Source organism: Poeciliopsis prolifica, unplaced genomic scaffold (genome assembly GCF_027474105.1).
Source record: "Poeciliopsis prolifica strain line A6 unplaced genomic scaffold, Auburn_PproV2 SCAFFOLD133, whole genome shotgun sequence".
NCBI lineage: Eukaryota > Metazoa > Chordata > Actinopteri > Cyprinodontiformes > Poeciliidae > Poeciliopsis > Poeciliopsis prolifica.
In genome coordinates, this window is record NW_026562508.1 from 542,425 (window position 1) to 566,061 (window position 23,637).

The 23,637-nt window shown below is 39.1% G+C and overlaps 1 protein-coding gene and 1 pseudogene across 1 annotated transcript; both read left to right on the plus strand.

The window, feature by feature from the left end:
- Window positions 1-23: 23 nt before the first annotated feature.
- Window positions 24-10,670, plus strand: LOC129355387 (general transcription factor IIH subunit 2-like; annotated as a pseudogene).
- Window positions 10,671-12,464: 1,794 nt separating this feature from the next.
- Window positions 12,465-20,254, plus strand: LOC129355396 (dihydrofolate reductase-like). Its single transcript, XM_055024941.1, has 6 exons — window positions 12,465-12,610; window positions 12,702-12,751; window positions 12,913-13,018; window positions 15,472-15,595; window positions 15,785-15,900; window positions 19,787-20,254. The coding sequence occupies exons 1-6, from the start codon at window positions 12,519-12,521 to the stop codon at window positions 19,860-19,862; spliced, it is 564 nt and encodes a 187-aa protein (XP_054880916.1). The 5' UTR covers window positions 12,465-12,518; the 3' UTR covers window positions 19,863-20,254.
- The last annotated feature ends 3,383 nt before the right edge of the window (window positions 20,255-23,637 follow it).

The following is a 23,637-nucleotide window of genomic DNA, read 5'->3' on the forward strand; positions in this document are numbered from 1 at the left end:
ATTAAACATGTCATAAATGGTCTGTCACGGATCGTCGCTGCAGCGTGTTTCCTTCCGGAAAGAATTTTGTGGTGCACCAACTGGCGGATGGACTGCGAGTTAAATCTCTGGTTTCAAGACAATAACACATAAACTTCTGGTAAGTGAAGGGAGCGAAAGGTTAATCCTCTAATTTAGCGTAGAATTAATCTGTAATTAATTCTTCGTGGAGACAACGAGAGCTGAGCTTTGTGAGCAGAAGCTGGAGAAGAAGATGGTCTTCCTGCTGAAATGAGTCGGTTTCCCCTGTGAGGGACAATAAGGGATACTTCTGTCTTTTTGTTTTTCATCGTGTCCTTTTCTCTTTAATATTTTACTTTATTTTCCACCTTGATAAAAACAATGCAGATTTTATTTATTTAGAAAAAATGTTCAAACTCACCTGGCATTATGTGAAAATCTATGAAGCGGGCTCAGTCGGGTTTTGTTGTCCCGTTTGGACCCTCATTCTGGTGGTTGTCCCTAAAACAGCTTCGCCTCAGCTCATTGTGTTTCGGACTCAGAGTAGTGATGGATGATAAAGCTTTATCCACATTAATTAGTAGATTTTAAATCTGTCATGTAACTGTACAAGATTTAGTCATGAAGATTCATTTTTAGCCTCTTACTGGTGGTGAATCTTTCAAGCATATAATTGAATTGCAAAATACTGAAAAAATAAACACAAAAATGACATAAATATGTAATGATCACTAATCCAACATTTGACCACAAATCTGGTTAATCAGCAACCACTGTTACTAATTTTCAGGAGAGGTTCCAAAACTTTCCAGCTTTTGACCTAAGAAACGAAATGTTAGATGGTCATGACCCTGGTTATTGTTTGAGGAAGCATTTTAACAGTTAGTTAAAAAGAGCAACAATGACAACCTAATCAACAACAATAAGTGAAATATATTTTTGCTTTTCTTCAAGCTTTGTTGTTCTTGAGGTGTGCTAACTGTACACACTCTTCATCAGTTCACAGACGAGTTTATATTTGGCAGTTCCAGTTAAATAGTTTGGACTTGATCATTGTTTCACTGTGTTTGACTGGCAGACACTATGGATGAAGAGCCAGAGAGAGCCAAGCGCTGGGAAGGAGGCTATGAAAGGACATGGTAAGATGTGTAATGTGAGAATATTCTCAGGTTAGGACATGTGCTTGTATTTGATGCAACTACCTGGCATATTCCTGAATTTCTACAGGGAGGTGCTTAAGGAGGATGAGTCTGGCTCCCTTAAAGCCACAGTGGAGGAGATCCTGTACGAGTCCAAAAGAAAAAGGTGCATTAGACAGCAATTTCAATACTATTAGAAAAGCTGATGTATTATAGAAATAATTATCATTAAGTGATAATTGCATTAAGGACCAATTTCCACTGATTATTAAATCAGTGGAAAATAATCAGTTATAAAAGTAATAAAATGACCTTTTCAAACAGTGAGGTCAAGCAGAGTGAGCTCCTATCATTCACAAGCTGGCACTACCATGTGAAAAGGGAAACTTGTGTATGTTGTGTCAAACATATGACACAATTAGAATTTCACATCAGTTCAACAAAAAAATTAAAAACAGAAACCTGGATTTAATGAAAAATATGTTTAATACCTGCTTAAAAGTTATTTTCAAAAGGCATATGTTTATTGAATGTGATGTATTTTAGTCTTTAGTTGCATGTGCTTTTTCAGCCTGGTTTTTACATCCCTGCTCTGCTTACCTTCATAGGGTGACACAAAGCCATGCACAAGTCAGACTTGGGATGGTGAGTGAAGTCTGGGTCTTTGCTTCTCCACTGGGTTTTTCAGTTCATACTGTGACACTACAGCTGGCAGATCTCATATGAGCTACAGTTCTAATAGATGCTATGTTCTCACAGCTAATATTGTATCTTTAGAATAAAAGCGTTGTACAGAGACAACCAGCTTTAGACATTGTATAAGTTCAGCCAGTGGAATTAATGTTAATGAAAAGAACCAAAGCAAACCAGCCAAGCTTATTGTCAGCATTTTTTTTTAAATTAGGGATACACATATATGAAAATTAGGGCTGATATTGACATGAAATATTAATATTGCTGTCATGGCCAATAACTGATTTTTACTAATGTTATATTCATTTCCTTACCCTTTTGACACCTCAAAAAAAAAAAAAAAAAAAAAAAAAACGACCACACTGTTGACTTCGCAAAAATCCTGTTTTGCATTACTATCACAGTCACAGGACCAAACAAATGCCACATGATCAATCTTCCTCCAGCTGTCAAGTGGTAACAAGATAAAAATAAATCTCACATGCTAACATCAGCCTAGTTATTAGAAAAATAGCCACCAACACCTGTGTCAGTGCTAATATATTTTTGAATTAAGTCAGGAACCTGGCTCCAGCGTTGCCCTGAGTGAGACCAGTGTCTGGTGGTATTATCAGAAACAACCTCACACCCATGTTGTGTTATCATAAAAGTCATTTTGAAACCCAGAGGAGATTATCATTGTCTTGTGCTCTAGATGCGCCACCTATATGTTGTTATTGACTGTTCACGCAGTATGGAGGACCAGGACTTAAAACCCAACCGTCTCACCTCTACCCTGAAGGTGAGACAGAACTCACCTGGCACCACTTACTGCACAGGTGATTCTCTCTAAGCCATATTCCCTTTCTTCATCTTCAGCTGATGGAGGGATTCATCGATGAATATTTTGACCAGAATCCCATCAGCCAGGTATGATTTACGCTTAAAGAACGGAGGAGACGGACAACATGTTCAGTGTTTGTGGCGGAAGGGCATCTGGAATTTTCTGAAATAAACTACATTAGGTTTTGTCTTCCACCTACACTTAGAAGACTGTAGAAAAATTATCTGGAACAGAACATCAAAGTGTTTCAACTAACACTTTTAGCACCCAAGCAGATAGTTAGTTGAAAAAGATTAGCGTGAATAATATTTCACTACTAATATTTAGCTACTCTTAAGGGCTTCTGGAGAAACACTTTTTCGGTCCAACAGCCTCTGCCTTTTCCACCCGATGAATTCTCATGTTTTTTTTGGCAATGTGTTTTGTGTTGTTTATGATGAAGGATCTTCCAGAGTTTGGCTGAAAGTACAATCGCTGCCGCCAAAATGTAACTGCTGATGTAAATGTGTTGTTTGATGTGTCTTTTGACTTCACAACATTATTGCTGTCCTCTGAACTGTGGATCAGAGCCGTATACCTGTAAATGAAATGTTGAGCTCTTGATTCAGTTATGCTGTGATGTCAGAGACAAATGTTTGCACTTTGCAGCCTCACTGTCCCAACACACAAGAGTGTAAGTGTAAATATTAATATTTCCATTTATGTGTAGATTACATTCTGTCAGTTTCAGTAACATTTAACAGGCTTAACAAAAAGGAGTGTTTCAAATATTACTTTAAGAAAAATCAAACAATTGCTCTGTAATTTCAAAACTGCTCAGTCATTGGTAGAATATGAAGCATTAAGCAGCAGTATAAATTTCTATTGATTGTCTAATTTTTTTATTTCTCTCAATTTCAATAGTAGTGATGTTGTGGGTAATAAATGTTAAAGTGCATGTAAACAGGATGACAGGCATTGTTTCAGGTAAATAGGGGTGGTTCTAAAGCTCCTCTGATTATTTAGCTAAGCTATCGAATGGGTTGTGTTTAATTCCAGGTTGGCATTATCACCACCAAAAACAAAAGGGCTGAGAAGCTTACAGAACTTGCAGGTGAGGATCAAAGTTCATTAGTTATATGCTGAATATGTATTTGTCAGTCCAACCACCATGAGTGGTTCATATGCACAAATCAACTATGTTTGACCTGTTTTATGAGGACCAGGCTCAGTTATGAGGTCTAGTCAAGGCTAGTCAAGGCTGCAGGTAGTCCAGATTAAGGCTGCTCACTTAGTGATAACATGTCCCTCTACAAGTGTTAATGAAATGCACCACACTTTAGTGGGTTCTATTGACTGTTAGGTTGGTGCATGATTTACTCATATTTATAAAGGAAGTCATACTAACAGGAAACATAAATCATTTTATGAAAAGTTTTTATTCTGATATTTAATCATTTTACCAGATACTGTAGGGAGACAAATGTAATGCTAAACTGTGCTAAAACAATTTGTCATAAAAAAATCTGTCAATATAGCAATTAAGGAATGGAAATAATTTCCTCAGAACATCAGAGATTTAAATGGCACACTTGGAATTTCTCTTTTAAAAATTCCATGTTCACATATGGAATTTGTAAAACATTATGTATAATGTTGTGCATACAAACGGGTACTTCTGCATTACATGCTCAACATTGTCCTACATTTTATATGAATATTTTTGTATTTTATCAATTGGATCCCAGGAAGAATAATAACCACTTGAATGGAGACTAATGGGGTCCTAATAAATAAGCATAAAAGAGCTCAATATGTTTCATATTGCAATTGTGAAAATTTGCGCAAAATTTAGAATGCTATTTTAGGAGGATTTAAGAGTTATGCTTTCGAACATTGCCTGTCAGTAATATATTTGACCACTTTTATAGTCATTTATGCTCACACCTGATGTAGATCCTAAACAAAACTTTTTAGTATATTTTTTTATTCACATATATTTTTTGTCAAAGCCTAATCTGAATATAGACTTTGTTTCAGTATTCTGGATTTTTAGAGGGTGCAACATAAACAATCAGACTTCAAAATCTGAATTAAAGCTGTCTTTGGTACTGAATGGTGAAACAGGAAGCATTGCTCTGCTCATGTGCAGAGGGGCTTATCTCAGCCTGCTGCAGTGTATTCCAGTAGTCTGTGGACTTGCATCCATTTCCTGCACTCTGGAAATGAATGAATCATCGTTTCAAAAGGGATTTAAACAGAGAACGATTCTAGAACCATGGCATCTGACATTCTGTAGTCCCCCAGGCTTACACACTCTTTTTCTTTAATGACTTCTGCCTCATCTACCCATATCCTGAATTGATCCATAATGTTAGTGTCTTTTTTTCTTTTTTTTAAGGATCAAATATTTTTTCATTAGCCAGTGTACTGTACCAGAGTCAGCTATACCCTTTCAGAGGTTAAGTCCATCAACATAGGATTGCCTCAGGGTGTTGCACAGTTATCTGCACAGATAACAGAAATCTTTTAATGGTTCCTGGTTCACTAAACAGAGACGAGCTTGCCAGTTGAAAAAAAAAACCTCTACATACATATGGTATCAACTATGGTTTAGGCCTGTTGCAATAAATTAAGTAATTGCATAATAAAACAAACTCAGTAATTTCCATTTACATGATTTACTGTTTTTCTTTTTCTTTCTACCAATATTGGATTACTAAAGTCTTCAGTCTGGTGCATTGACATCAACTAACCCTTTTCTTGAAGGACAATTTTGTTTATAGAGACTTCATAACTAACTTATTTGTTGTACCTGTTGTTGTTTGCTTAATTTGGATACAATTAAAATGTTTTCCAGCTCAAGTGTTAAATGTTCAATGATTTGGCAGTTTATTGAATCGAAAGATCTCAAAGATCTTGCGTTATGCCATTATTTTACTTGAAAATGGTTTCAAAACAACCCTTATTTGTTATGACTTCTAGAACAATTTGTTGTCCAGCAAAATTAGTTATTGTGACATGCCTACTATAGTAATCTATCATTTCATAACAAATAAATAACTCAGGTCTAAATATGAGGTTCAGATGGACCATGCCTTTAATGTGACTGAAGGGACATATGAGCAGCATATTTTTTAGCAAACTTTTAATTTATCTCTATACAGTATATAGAGAGCAGCTTGTAACTCTAAGTCAAATATTCAAAAGTCAAATATTTCTTGGAGCCAATGAACAGCTTGGACTGCAACAAATATTATCTAGTTATAGAAGTGCAATGCATTCAGTCTCTCAGCTCGTCATTTGTTTGATGTGACCTCATTTTCTAATGAAACAAAGTGTTTCAGGAACCAATAGCATGTTCTGGAAAAGATGAAAATAAATTACAGATTAGCTGTTTCTCTTCTGAAGCAGCAGATGTAACCAGGTGAAACTTTTCCAATGAAACTGTGTTACCAGAAATAGTGATGTCCAGTTGTTCACAGTAGCTGATAGACTGCTTCTTGTCTTGGATCCAAGTTTCCAATGAATCCAAGGCAGAAACACATTCATATTGTTCAGCTAACTATGTGTTTATTATACACCATGTTGTCTTTCCAACAGTTTACATGTTTTCCTAATATTGTGCATCACCAGAGAGAGTAAATGGGTTGGTTGCACGGGTTTCTCCTGCTCACTCCTCCGGTGCTCAGTCTCTGATGTGCCAGTTAAACCTGCCCATCCTTTATTTTGTTTCTCCAACAGGAAATCCAAAGAAGCACATTGCTGCTCTGAAGAAAGCAGTTGACAGCTCATGTATCGGAGAGCCTTCTCTGTACAACTCTCTCAGCCTGGCTATACAAAACTCTCAAGTGGGTTCACTACAGATGCTGTTCCACAGAGGCTTTTGAGTGAAACATCAACATTTAAGATTCTTTCTCTCTAAAGGCACATGCCTGGACACACCAGCAGAGAAATCCTTATCATCCTGAGCAGCCTGACCACATGTGACCCAGCTAACATATATGAGCTAATCAAGGTGAAGACATGTTTAATTCCAGACTTCTAATCCCAGGCAGGTATTTAGAAGAGTTATGTGTCCAGATATCCGTCTAGGGCATAGACTCTAGGCAACACCCAGAGACAATCCTATGTTGATGGACTTAGCTTCTGACACAGAAGCTAAGTCATTGTTATGAAGAGAGTGTTTTTTTTGTGATCTATCTGACTACATTTTCAGATTCAGTGAACCCTCGTTTTTTGCGGGGGTTGCGTTCCAAAAAGAACCTGTGATAAGACAAAATCCGTGAAGTAGTAACCTTTATTTTTTTACAATTACTAAACAGCATAATTAAATACTCTACATTGAAGCCAAAGAACAAAACCTGTTTTCATGCTCAAGCATTTTTTTTAACAAATATAACGCTTTCTTACAAATAACTACAGTAAAATAATCATTTTAATCATCAATACGAAGTGTAGTTGGACAAATCGTGAGTGTATTTCACTGTGCCTCTGACTGTGACGCTGCAGCCTGGATCCACTGCAGTGTCTTTTTCTTCTGAAGCCTGTGGTGTAGGTATGGTTTTTCAAAAGAAGGACATAGTTATCGGTAGTTGTTGTTGCTCTTTTTTTCTGGGCAAAAATATTTGCCAAAATTTGCCAAGCTGTATGACTTATATTTAAATACCGTAACGTTATTGGCACACAGGTAGAAAAGAAGTGTTTAGCTAATCAGGACGCACAACACAATGCACTGTGAGAAAAACTGCACAAAAAATCTGGAAGGCCGAGAAAGGTGAACCGCGTTATAGCGAGGGTTCACTGTATATCACTGTATATCACTTGTGCTGAGGTTCACATACTGGTTTATTATCACTTTGTTTAGTTACGCTGTTTAGTTACGCTGTGTATTCTTTTCTCCAACTTATTTGGCAACAAGGAGCACAAATTACATGTTTTTCTTTCCTTTCAGACCCTGAAGTCTCTTAAGGTGCGAGTGTCAGTAATTGGCCTGTCAGCGGAAGTTCGAGTGTGCACAGTTCTGACCAGAGACACGGGTGGATCCTACAATGTCATCCTAGATGAGAGTCACTTCAAAGAGCTGCTCATGCTTCATGTCAAACCCTCCGCCAGCAAGCTTCTCATCGGAAAGCTCTTTAATACGAATGGGTCAGTACTAGAATGTTTGACATTCATATTCTCTAAATTAACCAGAATTGCAACATATTTTGCTGCCGGCATTATAAAAGTTGAGTTTCCTCTCCTGAAAGAGATGTTTGGTTTCTTGAAATGTTTCTTGTTGTTTCCTTCAGTTATGTCATAGATTAAAAGTATTCTGGCACTGGAAGGGGAGTCGGGGTTTCCCCCAGAAAATTTGCTTGAGGTGGTCCACTGGCAGTCCACTGGGTTGTCCCTAATTTTCTTGATCCTATGAAGAATTCTTCCTTGCACTATCATCTCAAGGTTCCACAGTCGCTCCCAGAACAGAACCAGCCTTCTTTTTCAGGTTGCTGAGCCTTTTTAGGTCCCTGGTTCTGATGCTGCTGCCCCAGCAGTTGACAGCAGAAGAGAAGACACTCTCAACAACAGACTTATAGAAGATCTGCAGCATCTTGGTGCAAACCTTGAAGGATCTCAGCTTCCTCAAGAAGTCCTATCCACTCTCCTCCTTCTTATAGATGCTTCACTGCTGCATCTCCAGTCCAGTCTGTTGTCAAGGCAAACACTGATTATTGTTATGATCAATTAGGCATTAAATACATGTAGTTTTTAATTATTAAAATACTGTTACTGTATAAAAGGTCATTAGTGGAATGTCATAATATTGCACCCTAATCAGCTAATTAACTCAAGACACCTGCAGAAGTTTCTCTCACTCCAGGTCAGTGGGCAAACATCATGGGGAATACCACTAACTGGGCAGATGTCCAGAACAGAGTTATTGACACTCTTCACAAGCAGGGGAAGCCACAAAACATCATTGCTGAAGAGCGTGGCTGTTCAGAGAGCTCTGTATCCAAGCATATTAACATACAATTAAGTGGAAGGAAGAAGTATGGTAGAAAAAGATGCATAAGCAATAGGGAGAGCTGCAGCCTTGAAAGGCTTGTCAAGCTAAATCCATTCCAGAAAAGCATGACAAGCCAGAGACAACAGCTGAGGCATCTTACCTGGACTATTGAGTCTGTGTTTTGTTTGAAAATCAAGTTTCCAGGGCCCTTGAAATGCACTTGGTTCTAATGAGTAAAATGGCATTAAAAAGATGTAATTGTATTCAGGCCGTCTAGCTAGAGCCAGCTTCTTTGTCTGTGCTTTGTTTGGACTGTTGATACTAACATGAACCCATTTTTGCTTAGGTTTTCCTCAGCACACTGTAGCCTCTCTGAATGATCAAGATGTCAAACCGTCATTCAGCATGTCGTGAGTAAAGAAAAAAAGAAACTCCACCATATTAACAGCTGGTTCCCACAATGAGTTTTGTGTGTGCGTGTATGCGCGTGTGTGTGGTGTGTGTGTGTTTTGTTCCAAGTCATCTGGACAGCAGTGGCAGCCCGGCTCTGACTCTAGGAGGATACTTCTGTCCACAGTGTCAAGCAAAATACACAGAGCTTCCTGTGGAGTGTAAAGTCGTGGTGTGTGATGCAGGCATTCATTGTGTATGGAATGTTTTATGAAGCTGATGCTCATTTTTCTCTGTTAATGTCTTTAAGTTGACAAAGCTTTAACTGTGTGCATCAAACCTCTCAGGTTTGACACTGGTGTCTGCTCCACATCTGGCCAGATCCTTTCATCATCTGTTTCCCCTCCAAGCATTTGTTGAGAGTCCAGCTGAGAATTATCAACAGAATAGGTAATGCTTATTTTCACTTACCTGTGTCATTATTGCTGTGATGTGTGACCTGAAGTGTCATTTCTTTCAGGTTCTGTCAGGCCTGTCAAGGGCAGCTGAAAGATAAAAATGTAAGTAGAATTCCAGAAAATTGGTTACTCTTTAGATCAGGGGTGTCAAACTCCAGTCCTGGAGGACCGGTGTCCTGCAACTTTTAGATGTGCCTCTGCTGCACCACACCTGAATAGAATAATTAGGTGATTAGCCAGGCTCTGGAGAACTGATGTACACAAGGAGGAGGTAATTACACCGTTTCATTCCTGTGTTTTGTACCTGTGGAAAAACTGCAGGACAGTGGCCCTCGAGGACTGGAGTTTGACAGCCCGGGCTTAGATCTTCAAGGAAGAAGAGCACCAGCTCTATTTCTTCTTGGAAATTATTACATAAATGAGAATGTTTGGTTTGTATAAAAAGTTGTAGCATATATTATCAACATGAAAGCAGCTGTGTGTTTGTAATAGTGTTAAATGTTGAGTTCCTAAAGACCCTGGCATTTCTTTTGAAATTTGTAATCTTTAGAATGAGTTTTCTTTCCATTTTGTACAACCATTGTAGCCTTACAGTCAGTTGAGTTTAAAACATACACAAATTGTGTTTCAAGGGAACCCAGAATGAATTAATTTAACTAAAACTGGGGAAATAATTTGCTCTCACATTCCAGGCCAGGTATGTTAGCTACTGACCAGCTTTGTTGGACCAATCATTCCTCAACATCTGGAATGTTTTCCCTTCTCCCTCTCTGCTGGCTTCCAGGTCTTCGCCTGTCCTTTGTGCCGCAGTGTGTTCTGTGGGGAGTGTGATCTCTTCATCCATGAATCACTGCACTGCTGTCCCTGCTGCATTCACAGTCGGACTGCTACATGAGCCCCAAACTGAGGCGGTCCTAGCCAGTTTGGCACTCTGGGCAAAGCACTCTACAAAGGGAGTGAGGTGGATTGGGTGCACTACTGACAATCCGATCCTCCGGTTGAAAGCAGTGGGGGGAGGAAGGAGAGGAGAATATACACAATGTGAGGGGCTGAGGGCACTCATGTCACCCACAAGATAACACCCTGGGTGGTTGCCCATTTTGCCCATATCAGAAACTGCCACTGGGCCCAAAGAATCAGTCTTCCTGCCCTGTATCAACCCCTCACCTCTGATCCCTCTGTCTGAAGAATTGGCTCTCACACTCACAATTTTGTTTTCAGGCTGCATGAAGATCACCCTACTAACAATGCTTAAAATGTTTTGTTTTGAAGAGTAAAAGGTTGTTTTTCATTCATCCTTCCCTTCCATCGAAACATTAAGGATAAAACTGCTGTGTCTGTAAATAAAAAAAAAACTGGTTTGAAGTACAAAGTGCCTGATGTGGGTTTTTACATCATCTGAACCCAGATTTGAAGTATATAGTTTTAAAGTCTGTGTTTCAATGTTCAATGAAACAGATCTTTGCACTTACTCAAATGCTTTGAATAATTTATGTTTCTTGGTTGAGCTTCTAAAGTTGTACTACATGTTTTACCTGTACTGATATTATTTTATTATTTCTCCACACATTGACTTCTCCACTGTTTCTCTCCTTCAGTTAAACTTCCCACAATTCTGTGTTGCATTAGTCACAAGAACAAAGACCATATGACTAACCTTTTTCCTCCCCCTCTAAAAACAAACGGCAACAAAAAATAAATATTAGTAGTTAATATTGGCCCAGTTTTATTATACCAATATTCAAAAAATTTACCAATCAGTCGATACCGTTTTAGTACCACTATGTCATGCGTCCCTACTCTTTTATCTTCCTGTTTACTAATAAATATTAGAAAACTCTCTTCTAGGGTTGAATATAGAAATTATAAAATCAGGTGAAATCTAAACCACAACGCCACTTAAATCAGAAGAATTATTTACACCCATCACTTCTTTTCTACCAACATCAACTCTTTGAATAATTTAAATTAATATGAGTTACATTTAATTTCCCTTTGGGGTCAATAAAGTGTTTTTGAATTTCTGTGAAGAATATCCATTTTAATTGATGTCCTGTAATATTAAAATTTTGCTAGACACCTCCAAAAAAGTAAAGGCTTGTATTTCCAATGTAAACAACTATCTGCTGGGTGGTGTGGTTTTGTGAAAACAAATGGTTCACAAAATCATACCTTTTCCCCCAAAGACCATAATGTCAATCTACATCTTCTCTCCTTTTATAGCTCATCTCCATAGAAGCTATATTTTGTGTGGCAGTCTTTCTGACTGTGATTCCTTCTTGGAGGAAGACATCAGCTGAGATAATGCTGCCACCAATTAAGTTGGTCATGACAGATGGCCACTTGTATTGAGTCAGGTTCTGGTTCTGCTAGAGGTTTTTTGCAGTTAAAAGGGAGATTTTCCTCTCCACTGCTGCTACATTCATGCTCTGTACAAAGGATTGCTGTAAAGTCAACAGTACAATGCAAGCAGTTGTCACTACAGGAGGAATTAATTCTCCAAGTCAATGACTCGATGCAATCTGCTGGGTTTTCTTGGGTACAAACTTTTTAAACCACTTGTGCCATGAAACAATATTTCTTGTGAATTGGCACCTTGGTTAGTGTTCAGCTCAGGGAAACAATCCATGATACTTGTGACTATGACTTGGTAGAGAGCAGCTTCTCTCCTTTCTCATGTTTTCAATTGGTTTCTTGTTCTCTCTTTCTCTTGCAGTTTTTTGCTTGAGTTTCAGTGCCACATGTCACTAATGCCACATGTGGCACTAGTGACTTCTGAACCACTTCTTGTCCTCACTTTGTCATATGTCTAAATCTTGTAAAAAATATTATTTTGTCAGTATCTTTGGGAAACTAGAAAATATCCTTTATAAGATTATTATTTAAGTGTACAGAATAATTGTTTAAATTCAATCAATACCACCTATGTACACAGGGGGCAGTAGATGAAATATACGGAAATGGTTATCCAGGACTAGATCGTAATTTCCGGTTGGCGGGAAACGCTGGCTGTCAGCAGTTTTGAGAAGAAGACTACGTTCTCCATGTCGCGGGTCCTGAACGGAATTGTGGCGGTGTGCCCCAACCTGGGCATCGGGAAGGATGGGAAGCTGCCCTGGCATCCTATTCGACTCAGGTCAGTTACCATTGCAGTTGCTCAGGAGGGAATGAAGCTGTGCTGAACCCCTTTGGGATCAATAAAGTCATTTGAATTTTCAAATTTTCAGCAACGAATTCGCTCATTTCCGAAAGATGACTGCCACACCGTCTGTAGCAGGTAACTTAATCCTCCTTAGATGTCAGAGCCTCCATAAACATGGGTTATGGAGTGCTACAAATTTAATTGTTGCTTCTTAAACCATCAATTTCTCTGTGTGATGGGTACGCAGAGAAATTGTTAAACAGTTGTATTAGTAAGCCACTGAAACTCTCCTGTAGGCAGGAAGAATGTGGTCATCATGGGAAGGAAGACCTGGTTCTCAATCCCAGAGAAGAACAGGCCACTGAAAGGCAGGATCAACATCGTCCTCAGCAGGAAGTACAAGTATGACGCACAAAAAAACACAGTGCACGTGACCCACCGTTCAGGAACTCATTGTCAGCATTTTGTTTCAGTTTTCTATATGTAGTTTATATTTTACGGTACGGATCCCCGAGGGGACATGGGAAATTTTTATTTGCGTCCCCTCGCAAAAGGTTTTGCATTGTTTTTCTTTTCGCAAAAGAAAAAAACAATTCCCATGTCCCTTAGGGGGCTCCGTAATATTTCACTCTCTGGTTTGAATACAAAATAATTTTTTTAAAAACAAGTTTCATTCAGTCGAACACATCCCTGGTGAAAACTGAATGTACTAAGTACATTAAATTTTAGTATACTTAAGCATACTTTAAGTCACACTAACCATGAGTATACTTCAACTTCACTTAGGATTAGTTAACTTAAAATGTGACATTTTGGAACAACTAATGTGCTTAGTGTATTTTAATAGTATTTAAATTGTAATTACATTGTGCTTTCAATATACGGTATCACTATTTTGGTAACACTTTATTTGATGGAGTGTGCATAAGACTAACATGACACCTGCCATCCAACTTTTAAAGCAACTTCTTATTAAAAGTGTCATTATTTACTGAATAACACCTGTTAGTATGTTCCTAACAGGTGTTATGACGTGTTTATGACAGTATCTTGTCCGTCTTATTCACAGCCCATCAAATAAAGTGTTACCCACATTTTTCAAGAGTACATTGACAATACACTATCACAGAATTGTACAAATTGTCAATATAGTCAAAGTTCACAGACAACATGCTTATGAAAATTAGCACAATAAAACAACAGGTATAAATCAAATCATGTTTATTAAGCACTTAGTGTTGCTTACACACCAGTTTTTGATGTTAAAAATGTGACCAACTGCTCAGTAAAAAAGAAAAAAAAGACTTACACCATGAAGAAGATGTGGAGGTTCATCCTCAGAACTGGTTGGTGATCTGGTGGAGCCAGGGCCTCTTCTGGACAGGAAAGTCTTTAGCTTTTCTAATTCCAGATCCCTGGCATCCTCTTTCATCTGAATTTGCTTTGGTTGAGTTTATGAAGAAAACTATCAAGTTGCAACAAACAGAACCTCTATGTGGTTATAAAGTTGAATGATTGTTATCATAATGATCATAAAGATCACAATAAAACTGACAAAAGAACTATTTCTGAAACCAACATAAGTTCCTTTATAAATGTACTGCACTGTTTCCAATTAAACAAAGATAATTAGCATTTTTGAGCAAACTTACCACCAGCTAGCAACGCCTTAGCAGCCTTCCTGGCTTCGGGCTCCTTTCATGACCCACATTTCATTTCCATCGGTTCTTGTCCTGTTGTGTTGTTTCACTCAGACTGTGATGTCACCAGCTTGAATGTACCAAAAGGTCCTCTCTAATTTTAGTTCAATATTATGCGAGTAAAAATGGCTAATTTGAACAGCGTCTGATACCTTCATGGGTTCATTGCTTTTCTTCTTTCTATGGTGTTTTGAAAAAAACAAGTACACCTTGCTGCATCAAACAGAAAGGGGTGGGGATGGAGCACTGTCAGTCTCATACCTTATTTTACCTTATTTGGAAATGGGACCATTGAACTCCAGAAGTGAAGGGGGCGCTATTTCCTATATTATCTGCTGTCTCCTGTTTTTATTTTCTTTTGAAATCTGTGATATATCTTCACCTTTAGGAAGGAGTTTCACTCAGCATTGTGCTAATTTTAAACTTTGTCAACTTTGAATATGTTGACAATTTGTACAATTCTGTGATAATTCAGTGTACTCTTGAAAATGTGGATAATATTTTATTTGACGGGGTGTGAATAAGACTGACCTGATACTGTCATAAACACATCATAACACCTCTTTTAATAAGAAGTTGCTTTAAAAGTTATATTAGAAGTCCTTTTAAAAGTGCCAACTTTGCATTATTTTTTAAATAATGACACTTTAATGCAAGGGTGGGCAATTCCAGGCCCAACTTTTAGATGCGTCTCTACTTTAACACACCTGAGTCAAATAATGAGGTCATTAGCAGGACTCTGGACAACTTGGCTGCACGTAGGAAGTGATTCAGCTATCTGAATCTGTGTTGGACCAGGGAGACATCTAAAACTTGCAGCACACCGGCCCTCAGGGCCTGGAATTGCCCACTTCTTCTTTAATGTAAAATTGGCACTTTTAATGGACTTTTAATACAACCTTTAGATCAAGAAAAAGAGATCGAATGAGAACCAGTAACCTGGACCTAAAAAGCTGAAACAGGAACAGATGGAAAATTTAAAAGGGCTGTAGTTCCATAGAAATGTCTAAATAATTTGGATAAAAAGAATTTGTGTATATACTCATGCATATGTGTGTATATGTATGTGTGTATATACTGGATTAATGCAGTCTACCTTGATGCCAAGTGACCTGCAGTGTTAAAGCTAACCTTATCTGATCTAATTTGCTCTAGGGTGCCACCTGCAGGAGCACACTATGTGGCGTCAGACTTCAGCTCAGCTCTAACATTAGTTGACACAGAACTGGCAGAACAAGCTGACCAGGTCTGGGTTATAGGAGGAAGCTCTCTGTACAAGGTCATTATTTTTTTCTGTTTCATCTTAAATTCCACCCCGAGGTAGAACATTTGACATGTCTAAACTACACATTTTTCTTACTCTAATTGCTCTTCTGCTCACTGCTTCAGTTAATTTGTTTTTTATTAAGCAAATTAGCTTCAACTACCTATAACTCTCCCACTTTTTGTTTTGTTTTGGGCTGCACAGGAGTTGATGGAAAGCCCAGGAACCAGGAGGCTGTTTGTCACACAAGTCCTGCAGCAGTTTGACTGCGACACTTTCCTTCCTGAAATCGTCCCAGACAAATATCAACTGCTGCCAGAGTAAGGGCATCATAATCTTTGGTAAAACGTATTTAGGTGTGAAACATCCCTTTCATTAATGTAGAGTTAAAGGTTAAGGATTATTTCTGGCTGATTTGTAGTTGGAATAGAGTCGAATATTTAATGCACAGTGTCTGTAGTCCTGTGTGGAGCTGAGTGTGAACTAGGCAGAGGTTATAATTGGGTTCAACAGAGTGAAATGAGACCAGAGATTGTTAGCAGGGCTGACAATCTCTGGGGCCATGAACAAAGTCTGTTTTTGGGGCCCACTATTTCTGCTAATGATGCAATCAACAGTCAGACAATTAGATAATTTGTGCACCTGCTATAAACATGCTGTTTTGAAGCCAAAAAAAACCCTCAAGTATGTGGGACCAACCACGAGAATCAACTCATCTAAGGTTAAAACTCAGTTTCACACAAATGCAAACATTCTACCATAAATGTTTGGCTGTTGAACTGGACTGTTGAAGGTCACTATGTGTTTTATGAATACTGTACAGCAATTTGGTGCGGTGCATATCTGTTTTAAAGTGCTTTTTAAATTAAATTGACATCGACTGTAACCATGAGGATGTGCACGAGGTTTGACTGTGAATTCCGTTAGAGCCTGCTCTCCCATGCAAACAGTTTCTGATGAAGGTGATATTATCTCAGAGCAAGTCCTTGAGTCCAGCCATTCCACGGATGTCATTCGGAAGGGGGAAAGAGAGGAAAGAGCGGCTTCTTTACATATCCTCCAGGGGATTAGGGATAGCAGCCAGCAGGGCAAGAGAAGACAATTGAGCTAAGAATATTCTTTAGTTCTGACATATTTAAAATTTTAAATCTGTCCTAAAGTCTGTGTATTTCTGTTAATTCCAATTATTCAGATTAAAATGGCCTTTCCCACCGTGCCGGACTTGCAAATTCTCCCAGATCAATTCTAACCCACTGGTGAACTCCAGTACCTGCAGCCGGGCTGCAAATCTCAGCAGGAATTGCCTCCGGTTTGCTGTGTCCCACAGCATTCACAGTGTTCACCAGAAGGCCGCGACAATTCATCACACTGCTCAGGCAGCTCGACAAGGGTCGCAACATCTGCCAACGTCTTCTGAATTTGTCAATATGAAATCCCGTTATGAAATAAATACAGACCCTCCATGTCTGTATTTTATTATAAAAACATTAAACTTTGATAAATCAGTTATTGCTAATCATCAGCTATATACTTCTCTTACATCTTAATGTCTTTTTAGCAACAAGATTGTTATGACCTATGAGAGACATATTTTTTTGTAGACATCCCAAGAGTCCAAAATGTGTCCCTCTGGGTGAGTTCTCGCAGGACATGCGGGCTCTCCTTTGCCAAGTCTTCTCGTTGAGAAAATTTGATCAATTGCATTGAGAGACCAGCTGACCAGATCCATATGTAGATGAATTCGATAAAATTAAGTTTTGTCGTTTGTAATTGTTGACTTCACAGTGATTCCTGTAAAGTCAACAAGGCAACACAAGTGCTACATGTTCATCCAAGAGGAGTGAAAGCTGCTAGTCGATGTTGACTTTCCTTAGATAGAAGCTTGTCCAGTCTATCACAGACTACAAACCCACACCCCCATCCTGCCAGACCAACACTGGCTTCCTCAACGAGCTCAACAACTTCTTCGGAAGATTTGAGGAGCTGAACAATAACCCTGCGAGGAAAGCGACGCCACTCCCCGATGAACAGGCGCTCAGACTAGAAACATCAGCAGTGCGGAAGGTTCTGAGGAAGGTCAACGCGCGGAAAGCTGCAGGTCCAGACAACATTCCAGGTCTGCTAATCAAGGAATGCTCGGACCAGCTGGCCCACGTGCTCACCGACATCTTCAACACGTCCCTGGACCAGGCTGTCGTCCCACGGTGCTTCAAGTCTGTCGTTCCGGTCCCAAAGTCAACCACCATCACATGCCTTAACGACTTCGGCCCGTCGCACTGACATCCACCATCATGAAGTGCTTCGAAAGACTTGTTAAGGACCACATCATCTCCACGCTCCCCCCATCACACGACCCTTTCCAGTTTGCATACCAGTCCAAGCGCAGTGCTGAGGATGCAGTCTCCACTGCTCTCCACCTGAGCCTGGAGCATCTGGAGGAGAAGAACACCCACGTGCGGATGCTGTTCCTGGACTTCAGCTCAGCGTTCAACACCATCATCCCCCAAGACCTGGTGGGCAAACTGGGCCCCTTAGGAATTAACACCCCCCTCTGCAACTGGCGTCTGGACTTCCTCACTGACAGAACCCAGGCTGTCAGAATGGAGAACAACACCTCCGATGTCATCACCCTGAACACCGGCACCCCTCAGGGCTGTGTCCTGAGCCCCCTGCTGTTCACCCTGATGACCCACGACTGCCGTCCACACTTCAGATCCAACCACATCCTGAAGTACGCGGACGACACCACAGTGGTGGGCCTCATCCGGGACAACAACGAGACGGCCTATAGGGAGGAGGTGCGGCATCTGGTGGACTGGTGCAGAGGAAACAACCTGATCCTGAATGTCAACAAGACCAAGGAGATCATCGTAGACTTCAGGAAATCCAGACCCACCCACACACCACTCCTTATCAACGACTCAGCAGTGGAGGTCGTCAGCAGCACCAAGTTCCTGGGGGTGCACATCAAAGACAACCTCAGCTGGTCTCCCCACATCTCCTCACTGGTGAAGAAGGGCCAGCAGCGCATGCACTTCCTGTGTCGGATGAAGAGAGCATCCCTCCCGCCCCCCATCCTTCAGACCTTCTACAGAGGGACCATCGAGAGCCAACTGACCAGCTACATCTCCATCTGGTCTGGGAGCTGCAGGGCCTCTGACTGGAAGTCTCTACAGAGGGTGGTGAGGACAGGGGAGAAGATCACGGGGGCTCTGCTCCCCTGCATCAAGGACATCGCAGAGAGGCGCTGCCTAACTCGCGCTCACCAGATCCTCTTCGACCCCACCCACCCCAACCATGGTCTGTTTTTCCCCCTGGCGTCTGGAAGAAGGTTCCGCAGCATCTTGTGCAGAACAACCAGACTACTGAACAGTTTCTTCCCCCGGGCCATCAGACTGCTTAACGCCACATAACACCCCTCCACACACTCACAAACCAAATCACCCCCCCATGGACATGGTCAATACATGCACTTTAGTTTAGTTTTTTTCACAACACTGAACCTGTGTATTCTATGGCACTTGTATTGTATTTATTTATTTATTGGGTAATATAAGGTTTTAGCTCTGCTACACTGGTAGCCAAGTAACGACATTTCGTTGTCAAGATTCACCTTGTGTTTTTTTTGTACAATGACAATAAAGGAAGTCTAAGTCTTATTAATCTACTTTGGATAATTAGTTGATAATAGGCTCAATTGGAATGTATGTGGGATTGAATTGCTAATTTTTCTTTTGTAAAGTGCCTTGAGATGAGTGCTGTGAATTGGCGCTATATAAACAAACTAAATTGTAAATTAAACTGAAAAAAATCAGATATGTGAAAAAATGTGAGATTTTATTTTTTAAGCTATATTGCCCAGGCCTAGTAATGACTAATAAAAATGGTAGGTTAATATATTCTAAGAATTAAAAATGCATTTTACTTGTTAATGTCATATTTAGCCAATTGGACGGCCTCTCCCTAAGGACGCAAATCACCAAATCATCATTAGCACTGATGGAAGCACTGATGAGAAATACACTAGGAATGAATTGCAACTGAGATCATCATTGCAATGTTTAATGTTATTATTGGCATCATTAGATTTTCTAATATGGTGCAGCCCCACTGGGCCATACATGGAGGCTTTGGCTGTATAACTAACACAGTTTGGGGAAACTGACATTGAATGTGCAATTACATCATATTTATTTTCTTCTTCAGGTTTCCAGGAGTCCCGAAAGAGCTTCAGGAGGAGGAGGGAATCCAATACAGATTTGAAGTGTATGAAAATATTTAACAAATGACATAATATGAAAAAATAAGATCATGAGACAATGTACTGTAAATATTGATGCATAATTTTGTTTTACTGTTGGTAGCAGAGTCTGTCCTGGCTCCTGTAGGTTAAACAAAGAGTGTGCTCACTGTTACGATCAATTTGATCGGCATCTCTTGGGAATGCAGCAGGAGATATGAGAATTTCATCATTTTCCTGCTCAGTGTTGTATGTTGATTGACTGTGATAAATAAGTGTAATTATTATTGTAACTGAAGCTTCTCTATTAAATACAAATGCATGTATTAGTTCTCTCACTCATATAACTTAGAAAAACTACTTGACCAAGCTGAAGCATATCAACGTTAGAAATGTTTAATTTGAAATAAAATGTTTGTCTTTTCAATCATTAAGTCCTGATTGTTTTGAGTCTTTTCATGTTGGTTGTGCTGCTCCTGGTAATGACGTTGTTGGGAAGTAGGCCATACTCAGAACCAATAGAACAGGAATGGAAGAAATGAATCTTCAATTATTCCTCTTTTCACAATGTAGATGTTCTGCTCTGTTCAGGTCAGTTTTCTATCAGGGCGGATTAGAGGACATGTGGCACATGGTAGAAAGCTGATTTTTGTGTCTAAAGAAAGAAAACTAGAATATTGGTGATTAAATGAGCAGTATCTTAGCAATGATCCATTATTTCAGGAGTTAACTTTTAGTGACTAAAGGTTTTTAAGAAAATTAATAGAAAAGAGGTCTTTCATTGTGATGACAATCTGGATCTTTAACACTGTCCATTGACAACCATGATTTCATGTGATAGACCAATAAAACAGGCTAATTTTTGTGAAATTGATTGAAAATTATTGCCTGGAGAAAAAGCAAAAGCAGGTCTCAGAGCTGTTGAGCATTTCCACAGACACATGGGGAGGAAACTCGAGGATTGAACAGCTGCAAAGCTAAAATGAAGCTAGAACTGCATATCATGGCTTCCTTGCCTGACCCAACAGCCTCCTCCCCCCTTTTCACCCGTCTTCCCACGTGCACCCCCAAGAAAAAAAGAAGTCAACAAATCATAATGTTATATATCATACATACAGGCAGTATTGCATGTAACCTAAATCATACTTTGGCCTAATAAACGGTGTATATAGATTTGAAGGCTTAAATAGTTAGCCTTCAAATCTAACTATAGTCACTTTTTTTTTTTTTTTTTTTTTTAATCGTTATTACTTTGACAGCTTCTGTTGAAGTGATTTTTTAATATATATTTTATTATATCAGGGCGGATTTGGCGCCATCATGTGGCCAAAGAGGATTACTACACTATGGTAGAGATGTTTTTCACCTTTTGGAAAATTTTATCTTTCAATACAAAACAATATCAACAAGTCAAGAACATTGTAAACAAATGTATGGAGAAGAATCATAATCATTTCTTATATTATGATGCATTCAGACAGAACAGCATGTATTGAAATCATAATATGACCCAATGCACAGTGCAGCCAAATACGATGACTAAGGTCTTTCAACCTTATACAACTGAGATCCTTGTTGGCATTTAAAGGGATATAAAGGAGCAAATAGTGTGTTTTATTTGGAGAAAAGGGTCTTGATTTCCCATTTGGGAAAAGATTTCTTGTATTACTTCCTTTTTCTACTTTCCAGAAAAAACCCCAACAAAAAACCTGCAAACCAGGTACCCCAAATGACCCGGATACACAGCACTACTTTATTTTACAATGTATTAAAAATCACTTCATTGTGAAAGAATGACAAAACACAATAAAGTACTTGTATATGAAAGACATTAAGATGTAAAAGTAAGAGAAGTATGTAGCTGATGATTAACAATGACTGATTAATCAAAGTTTAATGTTTTTATAATAAAATACCTAAAAATTAAAAGAAAATTTTTTTTCTTATATTTGAAATGACAAATGAACATTAAATTATGGAATTGTGAAAATGTGTTCATGAACACACCTCTGTAAAGTTGTGCGTCTGTTCATCAATGCCAATATAAAAGCGATTGGTCAGAATATGTTGTATCAAATATAAACTTTGTGCTCTTTATCCAGAAAGCTTCCAAAACAATTAATTGCATCAAAAAGTTAGAAACGTTGTATTTAGTGCTTTCTTTGATATATATCGGTGTGAGAGAGAATGTATCAGTGACGGGTATTAACGGGTATTAACTTGTAGAACAGCACCTTAAGAAGTTCAGTCCATTTACTTGTATTAGCTCAGTGAAAAACATGCCACAGTCAGTAAGGTGGAACCTGTGATGTATTGCAGTAACGGGCCGACCCGATCAATGAGCCGACTATGTTCATGTCCGTGGATTCACAAGGGTCAGAAGAGAAGCAGAGGAAGTGATGCTCACATCTCATCCATCCTGTCTATAAACTTGGAGACACGGCTTATCTGGAGTTGGTACATTATTATGACAAATGTGGCACTGTCAAATATCAATCAATCAATCAATCAATCAATCAATCAATCAATCAATCAATCAATCAATCAATCAAATGTTATTTGTATAGCACATTTCAGCAGCAAGGCATTTCAAAGTGTTTTACATCATAAACACAAAACACAAAGTCATGCAACATAGAATAAACAATACATTGTTACATCATTACATTTTTAATTGATTACTTTTCAAATCAAACTCTAATCAGGTGTGTTTTTAGTTGAGATTTAAAGGAAGTCAGGGTTTCTGCTGTTTTACAGTTTTCTGGAAATTTGTTCCAAAGTTTTGGTGCATAGATGCTGAAAGCTGCTTCTCCTCTCTTGGTTCTGGTTCTGGGGATGCAGAGCAGAACCAGAACCAGAACCAGAACCAGAACCAGAACCAGAACCTGAGAGTCTGGAAGGTTGATAGAACAACAGCAGATCTTTGATGTATTGTGGTGCTAAACCGTTCAGTGATTTATAAACTAACAACAGTATTTTAAAATCTATTCTTTGAGCTACAGGGAGCCAGTGGAGGGACTTTAAAACTGCTGTTATGTCTCTATCTTCCTGGTTTCAGTGAGAATGCGATATGACATTACACCTGCCATGAACATTTAGTCTTCATGAATGTCAAGTTGTCATAACAAAGACATTTTAAACAACATCAATTTTGCATTAAGAGTCATTATTTAATGAATGACACTTAATGACAATAGCCATAAACATTCATGAAGACTCCTTCATGTTCATGTCAGTGTCATGTCAGTCTTATGCACACCCCTTCAAATAAAGTGTTACCAAAATTTGAATATACTTTGGATCCTCACATGCCGCCTAACAACACTGAAGCACATCCCTAGCCTGTGTGTTAGCCACAGGGGCTTTCTGTCTCTCTATATCAATGACTTCTGGGAACATTGTTGTGTCCATGTAATGAGTGAAGCTTTTTGTGGTACAGTCTTCACCAAGATAAATGTGCCTGCAACCTTGAACCATCCACTGACGTTGGCGGTACTATTGTCATTCCACACATCAGCAGACTGAATGCATGAAGGTGAAAAGAAATTAGTCCTACCTGCGCAAGTGCTTGACTGAATCCATCATCTGGATACTGGGGTGCTCATAAAAGAACATGCTGTCATTGGTTAGGCACCTCCTGCCTCTTTGATGCCATAGGCTAGGCTTTTCTGTTCTCATCTGACGTACTTTAGACTTCAGTATTCAGTACCTCTTTTCACTCGTCAGCCTGTCTGCTCTCCCTCCAGGCTCCATTTGACCTGCAGCCTGCCAGTGGCCTATCAGAGTAAATGGCACTTTCAGGATTTTATGAGAAGGA

Excerpts from the sequence above, each read along its gene's own strand:
- LOC129355396 (XM_055024941.1), top strand. The coding sequence starts at position 12,519 with ATGTCGCGGGTCCTGAACGGAATTGTGGCGGTGTGCCCCAACCTGGGC. Across the intron at positions 12,752-12,912 it reads TGCCACACCGTCTGTAGCAG|GCAGGAAGAATGTGGTCATC; the intron begins GTAACTTAATCC and ends ACTCTCCTGTAG. Across the intron at positions 13,019-15,471 it reads GTCCTCAGCAGGAAGTACAA|GGTGCCACCTGCAGGAGCAC; the intron begins GTATGACGCACA and ends AATTTGCTCTAG.